The sequence below is a fragment of the Pteronotus mesoamericanus genome, unplaced genomic scaffold, assembly GCF_021234165.1.
Source record: "Pteronotus mesoamericanus isolate MK-2021 breed Mesoamerican mustached bat unplaced genomic scaffold, CSHL_Meso_final contig_657, whole genome shotgun sequence".
Taxonomy (NCBI): domain Eukaryota; kingdom Metazoa; phylum Chordata; class Mammalia; order Chiroptera; family Mormoopidae; genus Pteronotus; species Pteronotus mesoamericanus.
In genome coordinates this window covers 4,706,513-4,724,810 of record NW_026555229.1, presented here as the reverse complement: position 1 = coordinate 4,724,810, position 18,298 = coordinate 4,706,513, and the positions used below count along the sequence as shown (strand labels likewise).

General features: G+C 56.7%; 1 protein-coding gene across 1 annotated transcript; it reads left to right on the top strand.

The window, feature by feature from the left end:
• The first annotated feature begins 695 nt into the window (after positions 1 to 695).
• Positions 696 to 18,290, top strand: PDZD7 (PDZ domain containing 7). The gene is given in 18 exon segments (XM_054581379.1): positions 696 to 918; positions 4,862 to 5,002; positions 5,334 to 5,508; positions 6,018 to 6,194; positions 6,478 to 6,625; positions 7,846 to 7,906; positions 8,268 to 8,675; positions 9,197 to 9,394; positions 10,957 to 11,007; positions 11,596 to 11,771; positions 14,830 to 14,921; positions 15,060 to 15,151; positions 15,305 to 15,376; positions 15,891 to 16,520; positions 16,837 to 16,937; positions 17,332 to 17,458; positions 17,777 to 17,829; positions 17,832 to 18,290. Coding segments are annotated over 18 exon segments (2,985 nt in total). The 3' UTR covers positions 17,892 to 18,290.
• Positions 18,291 to 18,298: the final 8 nt, after the last annotated feature.

Sequence of the window (18,298 nt, the reverse complement as noted above, 5' to 3'; positions counted from 1 at the left end):
CTGGGAGAGGGTCACGCAACGTCTGTAGACGGGAGAGGAGGGGGGATGGAGGGGACAGCAGCCTGGCATCTTGCGGGGGGCGGGTGGTCTCTGGAGGCCAGGGAATCTGCAGTCCTTGGCTGCAGCTGTCCCAGGTCCTGAAGCCCTGCCCTTGAGGCCTGAGCGTCAGCAGCCCCCAGCCCTCATACACTGAGAGGTGTGCAGCGAACTGTCCTGGCCCCGGTTTCCCTCACACAGCTTGAAACCCCAGGGTCTGCAATAATCTTGTCTCTTCCACTCTCTCAACCTCTAATGAGGACTGAGGACCGAGTGGATGACTCAGCTGAGAGCAGGAACGAGGGGCGAAGGAGAGTTTCCCACCCGCCTTGTATGAATGGCTACAAAAGTCCACGATGGTGCCTGGACTGGGCAGTTCCCTTGCCAGGGGTGCTGGAGTGAGGAGCCTGAGTCATGGGAGTGCAGGATGCTCAGACCAGGGCGAGAGGTGGAAATCCTGGGAGGCAGCATTCACACACCCCTCAAATACCCCATTCTTCTTGCACAGGCCTCGAGTGCACACTCCAGAGAGGCAGCGGAGGTGGGGCTCCCGTTCACTGGGACTCCGGTCCTGCCCCGAAGTCTCATGGTGCCCATAGCACGCAGGGCCCTCCTCTCAAGGGCTAGCAGGTTCCTTCTGGACCCGTAGTCGAGCCGCAATGGCGCGCGGTTTTTCAGTGGGCTTCGACCCACTGGGCCTTGGAGACCTAAGCTCCAGCTCTCTGAGCTCCCTCTCCTCCCGAGGCCACCTGGGCAGCGACTCAGGCTCCGCAACCCGATACCTGCTGAGGAAGCAACAGCGGCTGCTGAATGGGCCCCCCCGCGGAATCCGAGCCTCATCGCCCATGGGCCGTGTCATCCTCATCAACTCCCCCATCGAAGGTGGGGGCGGGGCCCAGCCACAGGCCCGGAGTAACGGGTGGGGAGAGCGGACCTGTGGCTTTAAGTAGAAAGAGGCAGAGCCCCATATGGGTGGGGAAACTCAAGATGGGAGTCTTAAAGATGGGGGCTTCTGGCAACCCTTACATTCTTCCTCATCTACTTTTTTTTCTCCTTCAGACCAGTCCTTAAGAGCTCCAAGATTGCAGCAAGGGCAGAGGCGGGAAAAAGGGCAAGGCATTTGAGTGTATGTGTGTGTGTGTGTGTGTGTGTGTGTGCACGCCTGTGTGGTATGCCAGCCCCCAAGTGAGCTAGGCAGGGTATTGGCCCCTCTATTTCATGGACTCCACCTTTGTCCAAACCCATTCGTTTATGCCTTTGCAGCGTGTGCGGGATAGAGGTCGTCCTCCATCTCTAGCCTATTGTGTGGCCAGCTCTGTGTTGAGCTGTGAGGAGCCAGTGCCCGGTTGGACAGACAGAATGAAAGGCTTCACATGCAAAAGGGAGGAAATGAGAACAGAGTAGCAGATGTTTAGAAGAGCGGGGAGAAAAGGAAGGTGGAAGGTCAGGTTGGGAGCCCCAGGCCTGGGCCCTGAAGGATAGGAGAGCTAAGCTTGTGTGGATGCTTCATGTCATCTCACTGGACACAGATTCGGTACTGGCCCTACTTAGGTTCTTCAGGGAATCTAGAGAGAAATAGGGCTCAACGTTCACTTTCAGAAATTTACAGTGTAGCGGGGCTTAGAGACATCAGTGAGAACAGCTGGTGGTGGAGCGGAGGTATCACAGACAAAGGATGGATGCAGAAAGCATGGAGCACAATGGGGCAGGCGCTTAAGAGACAGCCTGGCTGCAGTGGCAGGTGTGAGGCAACAAAGAGCAGATGAGCAAAGCAGGACCTTGAATGGCAGCAGGGAAGGGGAGGCCCCCAGGGCCAGGGCTTTCTGTGGACAGGACCAGATAAATATCTCCAGCTCTCCCCCTGTCTCTCAGCCAGCAGAGTGCCCTGGCTGAAGCCCAGACTGGACTTTTCGGACCCTGCTCCTCCCCCGACCCAGCGGGGCATCTCTGGGGCAGGGGTGGAGCGTGTCGCTCAGAGATCAGGCTCTCCTCCACTCGTGGCCCAGCAACTCACCACCATCATCCACACGCTCAGCCTCACCTTAGGGGGAGCAGTGGAGCGCTGTTGAGGGTCACCACTGACTGACTTTCCAGTCATGGAGCAGAAGTCCCCAGAGGGGCTAGAAGGCATGGCGCGGGGAGGGGAGCACTGTAACACTGCCCCTGCTAAGTCCTATTGCAGTAAAAGAGCCGCGCTATACCTCTCTCACACACACCGCAGACACCTCCTGCGCACCCCTTACACACCAGACACGCCGTGTCCAAGGCGCATTGCTCTGACCAGCTGGCCCTTAGTCTGTCTGGGCTGGGAGCCTCTGAACTCAGAATCTCCCCCTCTGCCTGAGCGCAAATATCTCCCAACTCACTGCAGCCTACAACTCCTCCCCCATGTTATTATTTAGGCCGCTCAGCGGCCTAAAGCAACTGATAAGGGAGACAGAGTGGGAAGGGGAACACCTCCCCTCACATCACCCCCATGAAGTCCCACCAGCTCCTCAAACTCAGCTGGTCCCAGAGAAATTGCAGTATCTTTAATCCAAACCAGCTCTTTCTCCTCACTCTGCTCGCTCATTCGTTTACCCATTCATCCATCCACTCATTCTTTCGTGTATTCAAAAACTACTCAGCAAATACCAAGTACTGAGCAACATACTGGGGCTATGTCGGTGGGAAAGAATGATAAAGTTCCCTACCATGGCTGAGCTTACAGTCTAGTGAAAGGAGACAGATAATGAATAATAATATACAAATAATGAGAAAGCATGGTAAGATTCTTGAAGGAACTAAGTCAGATGATATGACAGCGCAGTGTTTCTCCAACTTTGGAATTGCCTGGGGGGCTTGTTAAAAGACAGATTGTTCGATGCCACCCCCAGAGCTTCTGATTCAGTGACTGTGGGGTAAAGCCTGAGAATTCGCATTTTCAGTAAGTTCCCAGGCAGCGGTGCTGCTGGTCTCGTGATCCAGCTCGGAGAGCCACTCGAACAGAGACTATGTGGGAGGAGGAAAGGGACTTCCTGAGGTAGGGCACTCCAGCTTCTCTGAGAAGGCGGCATCTGAGTCAGGAGGGCTGAGGGATGGGAGCCGGCTTCATGAAGGTCTGGGCAAGAGTATCTCAGAGGGGACACTGAAAGGATGGGCCCACGAGAGAAACAGGAAGGTGATCGGTGTGGCCCAAAGCCCAGGGGTGGCCCAGAGGGAGGCCAGAGGTGAGGGGAGAGCGGTGGGCAGAGGAAAGCCCGTAAAGGGCCTTATCTGGTATGGGAGGGGCATGGGTTTCTTCCTGGAAGCAGGGGCAGGCATTGACATTTTTAATCAAGGGAAAGGCATGATCTGTTAGAAAAGCTGACTCTGGCCACTGTGTAGAGACTGGATTAAAGGAGGCAAGAGAAGAAGCAGGGGAAAGGGAGGCTGCGTAGTGCCTGGAGAGGTTGGTGGCCTGGACTAGAACAGTGGAGGGAGAGAAGGTTCCAGCCTCCGATGCCCTAAGCTCTTAGGCTCACATGCCCAAATCTGGCATTCCCCCTGGCCCAGCGCCTTAGGGAGGTCCCAGGGATGGTCGAGGAGAAAGGGGGCTGAGGAACAGGAAAGCAAAAATCTCCTTGGCTGGGATTAAAAGGTCTCAAAACCTATGCAGAGAGTGAGCTAGGAAGCCCCAGGATCTCCACGTCTCTGTTCTGCACCACCCCGGCCCGCAGGCTGCCCTTGGGGGGTTCTTCCTGAGCTGCCCTCATCATGCACTGTAGCCTGGTTTTCCACTTAGATCAAACAGAAGCATGTGCGTGTGCGCGCATATGTGTGGAGAAAGAGAGAGAGAAAGAAGTCTTAGCGCTTTTCTCCAACAGAAAGGCCTCCTCAAGAACCCAACTCTGGGCCTTTGCTCACTCCAGCCCTTCGTCAGTGTCTTCCCTTTCCCCTCCATCCACCCAAAGTCCACCCACCTTAGTCCTGCAAGAAAGCCTCCCCCGCAACTCCAGCCCCCAGGGACCCTCCGCCCTTGCCTTGCCCCAGCGCAGATGGAGAGGAGCATCCTGGGCTCTGGGCACATGTGCAACATGGTGTTGTTTGAGTTTTCTCTGTTCATAGTCAGGTAGCTCTTAGAGGCTTTACCTCCAGAATCCCAGAGGTTAAGATATAGAAATTGCCTCAGGGATCCTTCCACAACTTCCTAGGCAGGGATTTACCAGGGATCAGCGTGTATGCCTCCAAAAGTGAGGAACTCACTCTCCCGCCTGGAAAACTCATTCCATTGCCTGAGAGATGAAAGTTTAGAAAATTTCCCCTTGTTCCTTCTCACTCCACTATGTGGGCTTGGTTCTGCCCTCTGGGTTGCATAGTCAAAAACATCTAATAACTTTCAGAAGAGGCCCAGAATAGCTCTTCAACTGTTTGAAGATAGAGCTAACACTCTCATTTCCGCTGAAGAGCCCAGTCTCCCTCAACTATGCCCTATGGAATAGGTTCTTGAACCTCTTTTCTATCCATCTGGTCCTCAGAGTACTAAGATTTTTAGGTATTTGGCCTATCTCAGGGCTGTGGGTATGGGAAGCTTACTAAGCACTGGACACACAGACACTGAAATTATGAGGGAGAGAGAACAGTGTCTTCCCACATGGAGTTCTGTCTCGTCTGCTCCCCTCCCCTCCTTAGCCTGTAGTCTCAAAATCTCCTGGAGGAAACTCAGCAATTGGCTGTCCCCCCTGCTTAGGTCCCTGGGTGCCTGTGCCCAGCAATCCAGCTCTTTCAGGCCCCAAGTTTGGGAACCCAGGGGTCCACTGCACCCAGAATAGGCATGGGGGTCACGCCTGTGTCCCCAACCCCACAGCCAACAGCGATGAGAGCGACATCATCCACGCAGTGCGGGTGGAAAAGAGCCCGGCAGGGAGGCTGGGTTTCAGTGTGCGGGGCGGCTCTGAGCACGGCCTGGGCATCTTCGTCAGCAAGGTCGAGGAGGGCAGCAGCGCAGGTGAGCAGGGCCCCAAGAGGGGGGGTCCTGGGGGATGTATGTGACCTCAACTCAGTGGGGTACAGAGGTGTTGTTGTCATGGTTGGGAGGAAGCGCCCTTAGCTTTGGAGGGCCTGATCTGATGGGGAGACGGGGCCCTTTCCCAGGGCACAGCAGGCTACCGGACAGGTCCCTTGTCTGATATGGGACACTCAGACTCGACCTGGGGATCCCCAATCTCAGGGAAGAAGTTTTACCCCGAGGAGCCCGGTCTGATGGGGCTCAGCTTCACACTGGAGCTGGAGGACTCCTCCCAAGCGGCCCGTGCCAGCCACCCCTCTCCCTTGCTCAGAGCGCGCCGGCCTGTGCGTGGGGGACAAGATCACAGAGGTGAATGGGCTGAGCCTGGAGAGCACCACCATGGGCAGTGCCGTGAAGGTCCTGACAGGCAGCAGCCGCCTGCACATGATGGTGAGGCGCATGGGCCGCGTACCCGGCATCAAGTTCTCCAAGGAGAAGACCACATGGTGAGAAGGCCTGCGCTGCCCACCCCGGCACCCCCACCCAAAGGCAAGGCAGAGAGGCTAAGGGCCCGGGCTCTGCCCGGGCTTGGCTAGGACGGCTTCTGCTCCTCCCAACTCCCGGGGCTGGAACCACGGGGAGCCTCAGGCCTGCCCTTGAAATGAGAACAGGGCATGTCTCTCCCCAGGTCCTCCTCCCCAGAGCTCTGCTTTCCCAGACTCCAGAGGCCCTGGTCCCCACGCTGCTGCTGCGAGTCTAACGCAGTGACAACACCGCTCCCTCACGGGCCTATGGGGATTGGAGACGGGTCTGGCACATTGTAGCTGCTCGATAAAAAAGGAGAGTAGGATGATTTCCCAGATTTGATTAATTTATGTCCCACTGAAGCTCTTATGCCTGGGAAGTCCCCCAAAGGCAGCCCCGCCTTTCCCATGCAGTTGTGGGGCTGCTGGGGGGAGGGAGTGGGTGGTAGCAGGTGGGGGCCCAGGCTGAGCACTCCCGGCCGCTGCACCAGGGTGGACGTGGTGAATCGGCGGCTGGTCGTGGAGAAGTGCAGTTCAACACCGTCAGAAAGCAGCTCAGAGGATGGTGTGCGGCGCATCGTTCACCTCTACACGACCTCTGACGACTTCTGCCTGGGCTTCAACATCCGCGGGGGAAAGGAGTTTGGCCTGGGCATCTACGTGTCCAAGTGAGGCCCGGGCGGGGAATGAAGTGGGTAGGGCCGGGAATGGGACTTGGAGTGGGGCCTGGGCGGGGACCTGGGGATAGGGCGGCAAGCGAGGCCTGGCCAACTACACACTCAAACGAGGGCCTAGGTCAGGGGTGGGACCTGCAGAGGGGGACGGGGGTCACCAAGGGGAGGGTCAGGGAGTTTGATGGGGGCATCCCTGTAACCAAGTGAAGAGAGTCTGAAATGGCGTGAGGGAGGGCAGGCCAGGGGGCCCACCAGACCGCTGCCTCTCTGACCCCAGAGTGGACCACGGTGGGCTGGCCGAGGAGAACGGCATCAAGGTGGGAGACCAGGTCCTGGCGGCCAATGGTGTCAGGTTCGACGACATCAGCCACAGCCAGGCCGTGGAGGTGCTGAAGGGCCAAACACACATCATGTTGACCATCAAGGTGGGCAGAACTTTGGGGGATGGGGAGAGGCCAGACTGTAGGAAGGACTTCCTAGAGCATTCTAGTACTTAATTATGCCCGTTACTCTGCAATTTGACTTTTTCTCAGCCATGTGAGAGGTTGGGCAGGCACTGTTCCCATTTTGCAGAAGAAGAAACTGAGGCTCAGAGAGGAAAAGTAACTGAGGATCCATAGGCAATTACTCTGCCACTCAGTAGCAGGACCTGGTTCCGGGCCTGCTCCTCAGATGCTAGGGCAGTGCCCCTTCTTGTGAGTGGTGGAGGCCGAGGATTAAAAGGAAAAAATGTCCCTCTCAGAAGGGTGGGGTGGCAGCTGTGGCTTTGGGTGGACCTAGATGGTGGGCATTCTTAGGGTGCAGGGCAAGGAGAGCTGGGCTGCGGCCAGAGATTGGGTTTCAGGGGAGGTGGCTGGATCTATTATTTATGTGGGCCTCACACTTGTCCGAGGATCAGGTCCTTCTCACTCTAGCTGCTGAAGGATGCGATGCCTCACTCTCCCTAGGGCCTCACCCTGGTCCCTGCTCCACCCTTTGCCCTTCTCCAAGCCTCTCACCCATTTCACATTCAGGGCCTCCTCCCCCATTCCCTGTCCCCCGCCGCCTCTATTTCCCACCTCTCCCACATTCCGTTTCTGCCTTTCCTTCCTCTCAAATGATCCCAGAGTCTCCTCCTTACCACCACCCTGCCATTCATTCATCCATTCATTTATGTATTCATTCATTCAACATTTTTAAGTATCTACTATGTGATGGCCGCTATGCCAGGTACTGAGGTTACAACAGCAAACAAGACCAGGTCTCTTCTACTGGGGGGAGACAGACAAATAGAATGCATGCAGATTGTGACAAAGGCTATAAGGAAATTAACAGAGAGATGGGATGAGGTAATTTAGGAAGACTCCTTTAGCTGGGGTGGAGAAGTCAGAGCAAGCTTGTCTGAGGAGGTGACACCTGAAGAGGGAGAAGGAGTTGGCTACAAGATGAACTGAAGGAAGAGAATCCAATCAGAAGGAGCAGCAAGTGCAAAGGCCCTGAGGTATAGAGGAACTTCAGATGGTCAGAAATAAAGTGCCCATGTAGCTAGAGCATGAGGAAGAAGAGTGTCGGGTTGAAAACGAACTCTTGTGCCACCACTCCCCACTCTTACTCTCCCTTCTGGCCCACTCCCCTGCCTGCTTCTGCCCACCATGCCCTCCCCCAGGAGACTGGCCGGTACCCTGCATACAAGGAGATGGTTTCCGAGTACTGTTGGCTGGATCGACGTAAGTGTCTCAGGCCCCCAAGGTTGAGGGATAGATGGGCCGGAGGACCAAGGCCTTACTGGGATTTTCACACTGCCCAGGCTGTTTCTGGGCTCTCCTCTGAGAAGTTGCAGCTTCCATTGCAGCCTCTCCTAGGGCCTGGAGTCCCAAAGGGGTACTTGGAGGAAGGGTGACTTCCCCAGGGTCTCATCCTGCTGGCCAGATGCTGAGCAGCTGGGTCCCCAGGTCCCATGCTTCCAACCTTGGCTGTGGCCAGATGCTCTCCAAACCCGCAAGCTCAGGGGTGGTCTGCAAGCCTGGCAGGGCCCTGAAGCAACCCGGGCAGGCCCCCAGACACCCCTGCCTTCCCCACTGCCCGCAGTGAGTAACGGGGTACTGCAGCAGCTGTCCCAGGCCTCTGAGAGCAGCTCCAGCGTCTCCTCGTACGCCTCCAGCGCCCCCTACAGCTCCGCTGAGGGCTCCGGCTCCCTGCCCTCCGACCGCATGGATATCTGTCTGGGGCCAGAGGAGCCGGGCAGCCGCGGCCCAGGCTGGGGGCGGGCAGACACAGCCATGCAGACAGACCCCGACGTGGGGGGCCGCGTGGAGACCTGGTGCAGCGTGCGGCCCACAGTCATCCTCAGGGACACAGCCATCCGCTCCGACGGACCCTCGGCTGCCCGCCGCCTTGACTCTGCTCTCTCTGAGTCCCCCAAGACTGCTCTGCTGCTGGCCCTCAGCCGACCTCGGCCCCCCATCACCCGCTCCCAGAGCCACCTGACTTTGTGGGGTACGTGGGAGATGAATGGCTGTTTTACTCTCCAAAGCCCCTGGACCAAAACCTCCCTTAGACCCTTTCGTGAGCCCCAAACTTTCCTTTGCCCCAGGCCTTGACCCAGCCTCAGCCCCAGAATATACTCAGACCCTGTTCTGGTCCACTTTTTAAATTAGTCCCGGGCTTCAAACCCACTCTCAGTCCCAGCCCCCCAGCTCCAGTCAGCTCTGGGCTCCCAAAAAGCCCTAGCCAAGCTCTCTCCAGCCTGGAGTTCCCAGGCTTGTCTCTGCGGACACACACACACACACACACACACACCCCAGCCCTCATGTATTCCTCACATAGCTGTAGTTATGGGATGAAGCGGGATGAAAAATTGGAGGAGGACCCCCACCCCTATCCCTACCTCCCCACACAGCTCCGGATCCTGTCTGCCCCCCTACTCTCCCTTCTTTCTGCCCCGCCCACACCCCTGGCCCTGGTCCTTCCCTTCTGCCCACCCCTCCAGCCCCCTGGGTGCTCCCTCGTGTCTGCAGAGGAGAAGAAGCAGCGGAAGAAGGAGAAGTCGGGGTCCTCTGGGGAGAAGGGGGCCCTGCAGCGCTCCAAGACACTGATGAACCTCTTCTTCAAGGGAGGGCGGCAGGGGCGGCTGGCAGAGGACGGGCACAGAGAGGCCTGGACGCTGGAGAGAGGGAGCCCAGCCAAGCCCCGTCCGCGCCTGGACATGGAGAAAGGTAAGGGCTGGGCTAGTCAGACAGGGAGGACGGAGGAAAAGTCCACTTTGGCATCCAGTCCCATACTGCCTCTTACTAGCTGTGAGTGACGACCACTCCACCCTGTGAGCCTCAGTTTCCCCATGAGTAAAATCAGAGTAATATTACCTATGTCTGTAGGAACAGTGAGGAATAAGTGAACTGGTGTGTGTTTATCGCTTAGGGTATTGTCTGCCACACATCAGGTACGCCAGAAAATGTAGTGGTCATTGTTATACTGCCTCATCTACCCACTTTACAGAAGGGAAAACTGATAGAGTCCCAGCACAGAAGGAAGTGGAAGACCTTGGGTCTGATCCATGAGCTCTTGGTGCTGAGGAGAGGGAAGGACATTCTTTTCCTAGAATATTTGGCTTCATCTCCCTTGGCCAGAATTTCACAGGCCTTACCCAGTTCTAGAATCATCCTTGAGCAAAACCATTTCTAAGTCAGGGCACAGGCAGAAGGGCCTGGGCAGGCTTCACTCATGTCAAGGGCTTCCTAAGGACCCTCACACAGGCCTCGCCTCTCCCAGGGGAGGCTCAGAGACTGGACCAAGATTAGATGAATTGACTCTTGGGATTGCCTGTGACAGAAACTCAACCCAAACTAGCTTTGAAAAGCACTTCTTGGCTCAGCTACTGATTAAGGCTGGATCTGAAGATCTAAACAGTCTTATCAGACATCTGCCCCTTCATCTTTTGGTTGCCTTTCCCCAGGTTGGCTTCATTATCATGCAGGTTTTGCCCACTAGAGCTAAGATGGCCACTGTTGCTTAGCAACACAAGGAAAAGAGAGTTTCTCCTTAACTAGTCCCAGCTGAAGTCCCAGGCTCTCATTGGCCCAGCTGGGGCCACATGTCCAACAAATTACTGTGATGCGCGAGGGAGAAAGGCTTTTATCAACCAGCTAGGGTATGTGCCCACCCTGGGGTAGGTGCCCACCCTGGGGTACATGCACTGAGAATGGGGGTCCCCAAGTGAAATCAAGGTGCTGTTCCAGACGTGAGAGTGGATGTTAGGTAGGCAAAAACAGCCAGAGAGTGAGGACCCGGGCCCTACCCCTCCCTGGGGTCTCAAGGTGACAGCCCCATGTGAGAGATAATCTCTTCACATAAGGGCAAGCCGACTTCTCTTCCTCAACCCGTCTCTCTTTCCGCAGCCCTGGGGGCCCTGCTGCTCCCTGGATCTCCTCCTGCCTCTATGGCCACTCCTCTCTCTCCTTCAAAGGCTCTCTTTTTTCTCTTTGTCCACTGAAGGTAGGTGCTCCCCTCAGGTTTGTCCCTAGGGTTCTTGCCTCTGTACATTTGCTTCCAAATGAATCTCTATATGCAGAGCTCAGACTGCACCCTCTCTTGATCCTAAACCTTCAATGATTCACCATTGCCTATAAACAAAACCCTTAGCGTGAGCATGGCCTGGCCTCTTGCCTCTTCGTCTACCTCCTTCCAGCCTGAACTCTCCATTCCAACCCATCAGCCCTAAACACCCCAACTGCATTTCAGGTTGGGGCCAGGGCCTGCTGCTGAGCCTTCTTCTTCTTAGCAGGGGGAGTGGGACCTGTGCAGAAGTTTGTCACCTGGAGGCTGAGACGCGGTAATTCATGCACCTCTTTACCAAGGCCTGCTTTACAGTGGAGCTGTTGATGGGGTGCATGCTGGGGGCAGCTATGGGACTTTGGGCTAAACTCCGTTGAGATCACGCATGCGGAATCAGGCGGATGCGGAGGTGCACATTGGGGGCGGCTGGAAGAACTGGACTAGGAAAGGTAGGGCTGCAGGGATATAATGGGGTATATTTTTGAGGACTGGGGAGCTTGACTCCCAAAGACAGATTTGGGGGAGATGAGAAAGCCTGTGTGAGAGCTCCACTGGGGACAAGACTAGCATGACAGTGAATGTTTAGAGACCCAGGGACCCCTAGGCCAGAAATCCATTAAGGAATAGACTGTATAGAGGGTCTGTGTTGGGGGGCGGATGGGCGGGGGGCAGAGCTCCACCGGTGGGCAGAGCACTATGGGAGACCATGGAGGGGAGCACCTGGGCTAGGCCAGGACTCCGTCAGGGGCACCTGGGCCTCTCAGCCAGCCAGTCCTGGGGTCTGATCCCACTTGAGGGAAGCCCTTACCTCCTCTCCCGATGGCTCCAGGCTCCTTCATCATATCCCTTTGCTCCTGCCCTGCAGACCGGGAGAGGGGCCGGGCCCTGCTTTCTGCCAGGTCTGGGAGCCCCTCCAGCCAGCTGCCCAATGTGGATGAGCAGGTGCAGGCCTGGGAGAGCCGACGGCCCCTCATTCAGGACTTGGCCCGGCGGCTGCTGACTGACGACGAGGTGCTGGCCATCACCCGCCACTGCTCCCGGGTGAGCCTCCAGCCCGCCCCCAGCCCCAGCACACGGTCACTCCGCCACCCAGGCCGTCATTCATTCAGACTGTTGTCTGCTGACCGGTATCTGGGTTCAACACTCTGAGACCAGTGGTCACTAAAAGCAGAAGTCACCCCTGTCACACATACACACAGACACCTACACACTGAGCTCACAACCAGGAAGGGGGAATTGGATAATAACTAGAACCTGGACACCCATAGTGACAAATCACGCGAAGTGCCGAGAAGGAAAAGAACATGGGGAAATAATCCAAGAGGCGCACATTAGATGTGGTCTGGGAGGGCTTCCTTAAGGAGGTGGTATTCAAGCTGAGGAGAGAAGGGGTCAGACAGGGGGTGAGTTGGGGGACATGAGGCCCTGCTGTCACCTGCCTCCATTCTCCTTTAAACCCCAGCCCATCCCCACGCCTCCTTCTGCTCCCGGGTCAGCCAACAGGCCTGGCACAAGCAAGTAATCCCTGTCCTCTCCCTGAGTGCATGCGCATACACTCAGCCCAAACCTCCCCAGCTCCTACGCTGTTGTTCTCTGTTCCCTTCTACTTGAAACAGGCCAGGGGGCCCTGGGAGAAGCAGAGGTTGGATTTGAGGGTCTTTGTAGCCTGAATGCTGGGGAGACTACAGGAGGCACAGGCCACGCCTTCCAGGAGGATTGGAAGGCCTTCTCCAGTATCTAGGGCTTCCCACTCTCTCAAGAACCTCCAGGTTTCTGTGATGGGCTCCCTGTGATGAATCTACGTCAGTGCACATGTGAGCCTGTGCGCAAGGGCAGCCTGAGAGTTTCAGGAAATCGTTTGCAGATCCCCCCACTCCCTCACCTTGGTAAGGGTGGGGCTGTGTTGTATGTCTGTGTGACGTGTGTATTTGTCTGCCTGTGGGGTACCTGGGTTTATGTCAACTTAACTATATGGTTATATCTGTGAGCGAATGTGTGTGTATCTGGCTAAGGCATATATGTGTCCCCCGGAGACTGGAGATGTGGTAATTCATGCATCCCTTTACCAAGGCCTGGTTACAGAAGGGCCCCCTGTGACAGGGTGCCTGCTGGGGACAGCTAAGGGCCTTTGGGCTAAAATCAGGGTCCTTCTCAGCTCACAGCGCTAAGTGGAGCTGTGTGTACCAGCCTCCAGAGGCCTGCAACTCTGGGCTGTGGCCACTAGATGGGGCTCTGTGTGTCTCTCTATTGGCTCTTTTTCCCTTGTCCTTCAGCTCCGCCTACCCCACCCAAGCTGGAAGGCTTCTCAATATGTCCCCTCAGCACCTGGGGAGCTGGGAATACCGCCCAAACCTGACCCAAACCCTACCCACACCAAGAGATCAGACCGTCTGGGGTGGGCTGAAAGATGAGTAAAACTTCCCTAGTGATTCTGATGTGTGGCGCTGAACCTCGTTTCTCTCCGCTTCTTGGCCAGCTCTCCACAGCCACAAATCAGGCATTATAAACTGCCTCTCTGACCGCGGCACACTCCCCAAGCCCCCTTGGAACCTCTTTGACAGAATGGAGTACAAGTCCTCATTCTCCCACTCCAGGCCTTCCCTGATCTGACTCCCCGGCCCGCTAACCTCAGCTTTCCCACAGTCGCCACAGCGCCACGTCATCACCTTCCCCCGGGCACCACAGAGGTGGATACGGGTGATGAATTGCATGGCTTCAGAGGCACTATGCACACTGTAGTCACAACCTGCGCAGCCCACATGGAGGCCCTTTATGTGACCGGTGATCGTTAAACTTCTATCTACTGGTTATTCCACATCGCCCTCAGAGCCCCTTTCTCCCAACTTTTGCTGATCCCTGACTTTATCCTTAAGAGCCAGTGTATTAAAAAAAAAAAAAAGTCAGTGTAAATTCCACTGCTTCCATGAAGCCTACTTGGATCTTCCCACCCTCCTCTGAGACTCCCTGCCAGTGGTTTTTAGTTAATTGGGGCAAATGGGTCATTCTGCCCCTCATTCCCACCAGACTGAGTTCCTGAAGATCTGGAACAGAGTCTTCATAATCGTGTCCCTACTGTCACCCTCCAGTGCACAGCTTGGCATTTAGTGGGTGCTGAATGCAGGTTTGTGAACTTGAAATATGTGCACACATATGACTATCTGGGGGTGTACTGTCGATATGTGTATGTGTGAGTCCCTGTAATTTTGTGTGTGGTTTAGGGCCGCACACACAAGTTTATCTTTTATTTATTTCCAGATATTTTTTACTGTCTCGCTCTGACCACCAGGGCATGCTCTTTCTCTGTGTCTCTGCCCCTACAGGACGCTGTATTTGTGTCCCTGAATCAGTACATGTCTCCCTTTCATCACCAGGGGGCGGTATGCTGTCCCTTATAGTGGCTCCCAGCGTTCAGTTTGCCAATTTGTCTGCGTAGGTGGCGTGTGGCTGGTGGCATCCGGGCAGTGCCAGGCAGAAAGGCCTCCACCACCCTGAGTGCTGACTGCAGAGGCTTTCTGTAGGGCCACCCAGTCCCCAAGGTCCCCGGTCCAGCCCTGAACAAAGCCTAATTTGTAGGTCTGTGTACAGACAAATGTTGGCCCAGCCAGGCCCACAGCCTAGTGTTTGGCTCAAATTCCTTCCTTCTGCTTGGAAGATGGGGGTGGGGAGGAGAGTCCACTCCCTGCACATCCTTTTCCGGTACAGAATAGGCAGGAGCCAGGCCTCTCAGGTTTCAGTCCCTCTTCATAACTCCTTATCTGTGTGGCCTTGGCAAAGTCCTTTTCTCTGAGCCTTGGTTTCTTCATCTGCAAACCAGTAATAAATAATGTCCTCTCTCAGTGTGGTTGCTAAATGAGAGACATGTGTAAGAGGCTTAGAAAAGTGCCGGTCCCAAAGCTGTCAGTGCTGTTTTTGCTACTACAAGTTTGTTATCCTTGTTGCAAGCTTCCACCTGGTTACCAAGACAAGACATGCTGTGGACAGCTGGGGGATGGGGAGAGCCTTTCCTAAATGTGGGGGGTGGAGACATACCCAGGCATTCCCCTTGGCCCAGCTCTGGAAGCCTCTGCTGCTGTCTGACCTGTGGTGCCTCTTTCTGCAGTACGTGCATGAGGGCGGCGTGGAGGACCTGGTGAGGCCCCTGCTGGCCATTCTGGACAAGCCCGCGAAGCTGCTGCTCCTGCGGGACATCAGGTGGGGAGGGGGTTGTAGGAAGGGATTTAGGCAGGAGGGGGACCCCTGATACCTCCCCTAACCTTCTCAGGACTGAAGCACAGCTTCCCAGCAGCTCCAGAGCTGAGTCCTTGCTCACCCCGTCTTGCCCTCCCCCAGGAGCGTGGTAGCCCCCACAGACCTGGGCCGCTTCGACAGCATGGTGATGCCTGTGGAGCTGGAGGCTTTTGAGGCCCTCAAGAGCCAGGCAGGTCAGCAGCTGGGGGGCGGGACTTGTGGATCCTGAACCCCAGGTGGGGCTGTGTGTGGCATATCCCACTGGAAAGGGGGCAGAGCCCTCTCAGTTGTGTCCTTCAGGGAGCCTGGCAGCAGGGCCTTGCTGCTGACCTCTTCTCTCCAACCAGCACGGCCTCCTGCTTTGCGACCAGCGCGGCAAGACACACCGCCCAAGCGTCACCTCATCACCCCTGTGCCTGGTCAGTCAGAGTCCCAGAGCCCAGGGCGGGCACACCCCTGGGGGACTGGGGCAGGGAGAACAGGCCTCCTTTCGTCCCTGCCCCAGGGGCTGTGGTGTTGTGGCTCAGAGGCATGTGTGGTTCCCTGAAGGAAAGCCCTCATCCCTCAGAACCATTCCTGTCACATCCGCTGACCACTGTTCTTTAATAATAATTGGCTTTAAACCCACTCACTCTTTAAATCTAGTCTCATTCTGTGCAATAATTGCCAAGAAATTACCAGTTTGGTGTGTGAGTCATATTTTTCCTTAGACACATTAAAATGAAACTGTAACTATTACAATAGAAAGTATTAAATACTACGACAATGGAACATGGCAGTGTCCCTCGCTGTGGGGAAAGCTGCCACAGGGCCTGAGCAAACCCACGCCTGGGTCTCCTAGGCCCTACAGGAGCAAAGGCAGCGTCTGGGACCTGGCAAGGTTGTCTGGGCTAGCGAGGAGGGGGGCAGCCTGACCTTGACCCTCTTCCCCAGACAGCCGTGGAGGCTTCTACCTGCTGCCTGTGAATGGCTTCCCTGAGGAGGAAGATGATGGGGAGCTGAGGGAGCGGCTGGGGGACCTCCAGGTCTCTCTGGGTGCTTCTGCCCCCCGCCACTCTCATAAAGGGATACCCCCTCTCCAAGACGTGCCAGTAGATGCCTTTGCCCCACGCCGAAGCACCTGCACACCCCCTCCCCAGCCGCCCCCCGTTGCTCCCCGGCCCCCGAGGCCTAACTGGCTGCTGACAGAACCCTTGACCCGAGAAGACCCTCTTCAGAGCCAGAACCAGAGCCCAGGCCTGGCCCAGAGCCGCAGCCGCAGCCGTAGCCGCAGCCACAGCCGCAGTCGCAGCCGCAGTCGCAGCCGAGGCAAGTCCCCTGGACGCAGGCGCTCCCCATCCCCGGCGCCTATCCCCACCCCCAGCATAGCCAACGGGCGCTACCACAAGCCTCGGAAGGCCAGGCCCCCTCTGCCAAGACCTCTGGATGGGCAGGTAGCCAAGGCAGGGGACAGCCAAGGGTCCTCCGAGAATGGAACTGGCAGGACAGCCCAGCAAGTGGCCGCAAAGGCCCCCAGTGGGGAGCTGAGGACAGTCACGCTGTCCAAGATGAAACAGTCCTTGGGTGAGTCTGAGTGGGACTGGGCCTGGCAGGGGCTGCTGGGTTTGGATAAGGTTGGTGCGTTTGACTTTGGGAAGTGACTAGGGGAACTGGGCCTCGGAGAAGAACCCGGGTATTAGGGTATAGTTGGGGATAGGGTCTAGATTTTGGGGCTTTGCGCTCTAGAGGATTTTGGAGTTGAAGATTGAGTAGTGACAGAATTGGGATCTGGAAAAAGTTGGGGGTCCCAGATGTGAGGATTGGGCCCTGGGTCTATCCTGGGACCTCCGGGTGTTAGGGGTGTGGTATATTCTCACCCTGTGTTTCTCACTCTCACTAGGCATCAGTATCTCGGGGGGCATCGAGTCCAAGGTGCAGCCCATGGTGAAGATAGAAAAGATCTTCCCTGGGGGGGCCGCCTTCCTCAGTGGGGCCCTGCAGGTGGGTGAAGTGCGCCCAGGCCCACGCCCTCCGCCCCCCGCCCCGAGCTCATTCTGGCGGGGGCAGGCTGGTACAAGCTCATCTGCTGGCCAGGCGTGTTTAGGCCAAGTCGTGGGAGGAGGGGGGTCAGGTCAGCAAGCCAGGGAAGAATCTGTGCCCTCATGCCAGCCTGGGCCTGAGGGCGGCCCATCCTGTTCCACCCCTTGCCCCAAGGGACAAAGGGCCATTGTCTGTGCCCCACCCAGCCCCCAATAGCTCCAGGCACAAAAGTCCCATTGTCCATCCTCTCCATCTGGAAGGGGAGGAGTGTCCCAGCTGGTGGAGGTGAGAAGTCGGATGCTGGGGTAGAGGGTGACCTGAGCAGGGAGGGCTGATTCTCCCACTCCCGTCCCAGGCTGGCTTCGAGCTTGTGGCAGTGGATGGAGAGAGCCTGGAGAAGGTGACACACCAGCGAGCAGTGGACACCATTCGCCGGGCTTATCGAAACAAGTCGCGGGAGCCCATGGAGCTTGTGGTCAGGGTCCCCGGGCCTGGCCCACCACCCTTACCCTCCGACTCATCAGCCCCCACCGATCGACTCCTTCCTGCGGACCGTTCCCCTGCCCGCTGACCCCTCGATGGTGTTCCCACTGGCTTCCAGAACCTCGCAAGGCCCTTCCCAACGGTACCCAGACTGCTCCCACTGGTACTGGGCTCCTCCAGCTGGCGCCCAGCCCAGTCCCCTCTCCAACCCCTCGACTCCTGATTCTAACCCCAGACTCTGCCTACCTATCCCACAACTAACCCCACTGACAGCAGACCCTCCCACTGACCCTGGAATCCTCCTGCCCCCTCGCCCCCCGCCACTAATCTTCTGACCCGGGAACCTCCCACTCCTGCTTGCCTTGACTCCCCCAGAGCTCCACACTGGTGGCTCAGATCTCCCTGCTTTCTTCTGTCCCCAGCTGTCACTAAGGCTCTGCCCTTTCCAGACAAACTGTGTCAAGGACAAGGTGCTACTGGGCAGCCTGTGTCACCCATTCACTGCTCCTAACCTCTCGAGACAGAAAGGAGGTCTAGAAACGCAGGGTCTGGAACTTGGGATTGGTGGGCAGCATCTCATGATGCCCCCTTTGACTCTCCCAAGCACTGAGGGACCTGGACTCTGGGATGCAGCCCTCACATCCACCCCCTAACCCCAAGCAGTGTTCTGTGCAAGCAATAGAAGTCTTTTCTAGTTTCTCAAACCCTGAGACCATTTCATGTTGTGGCCCACCAGCCTCAGCTTTTCTACTGGATTTGTCCTTTCCCCATCTCCCTTTCTCCCCCTAAGACCTCTGTAAGGGGTAAGGGAATAGCTGGCAAATAAAGGGGGTGGGGGA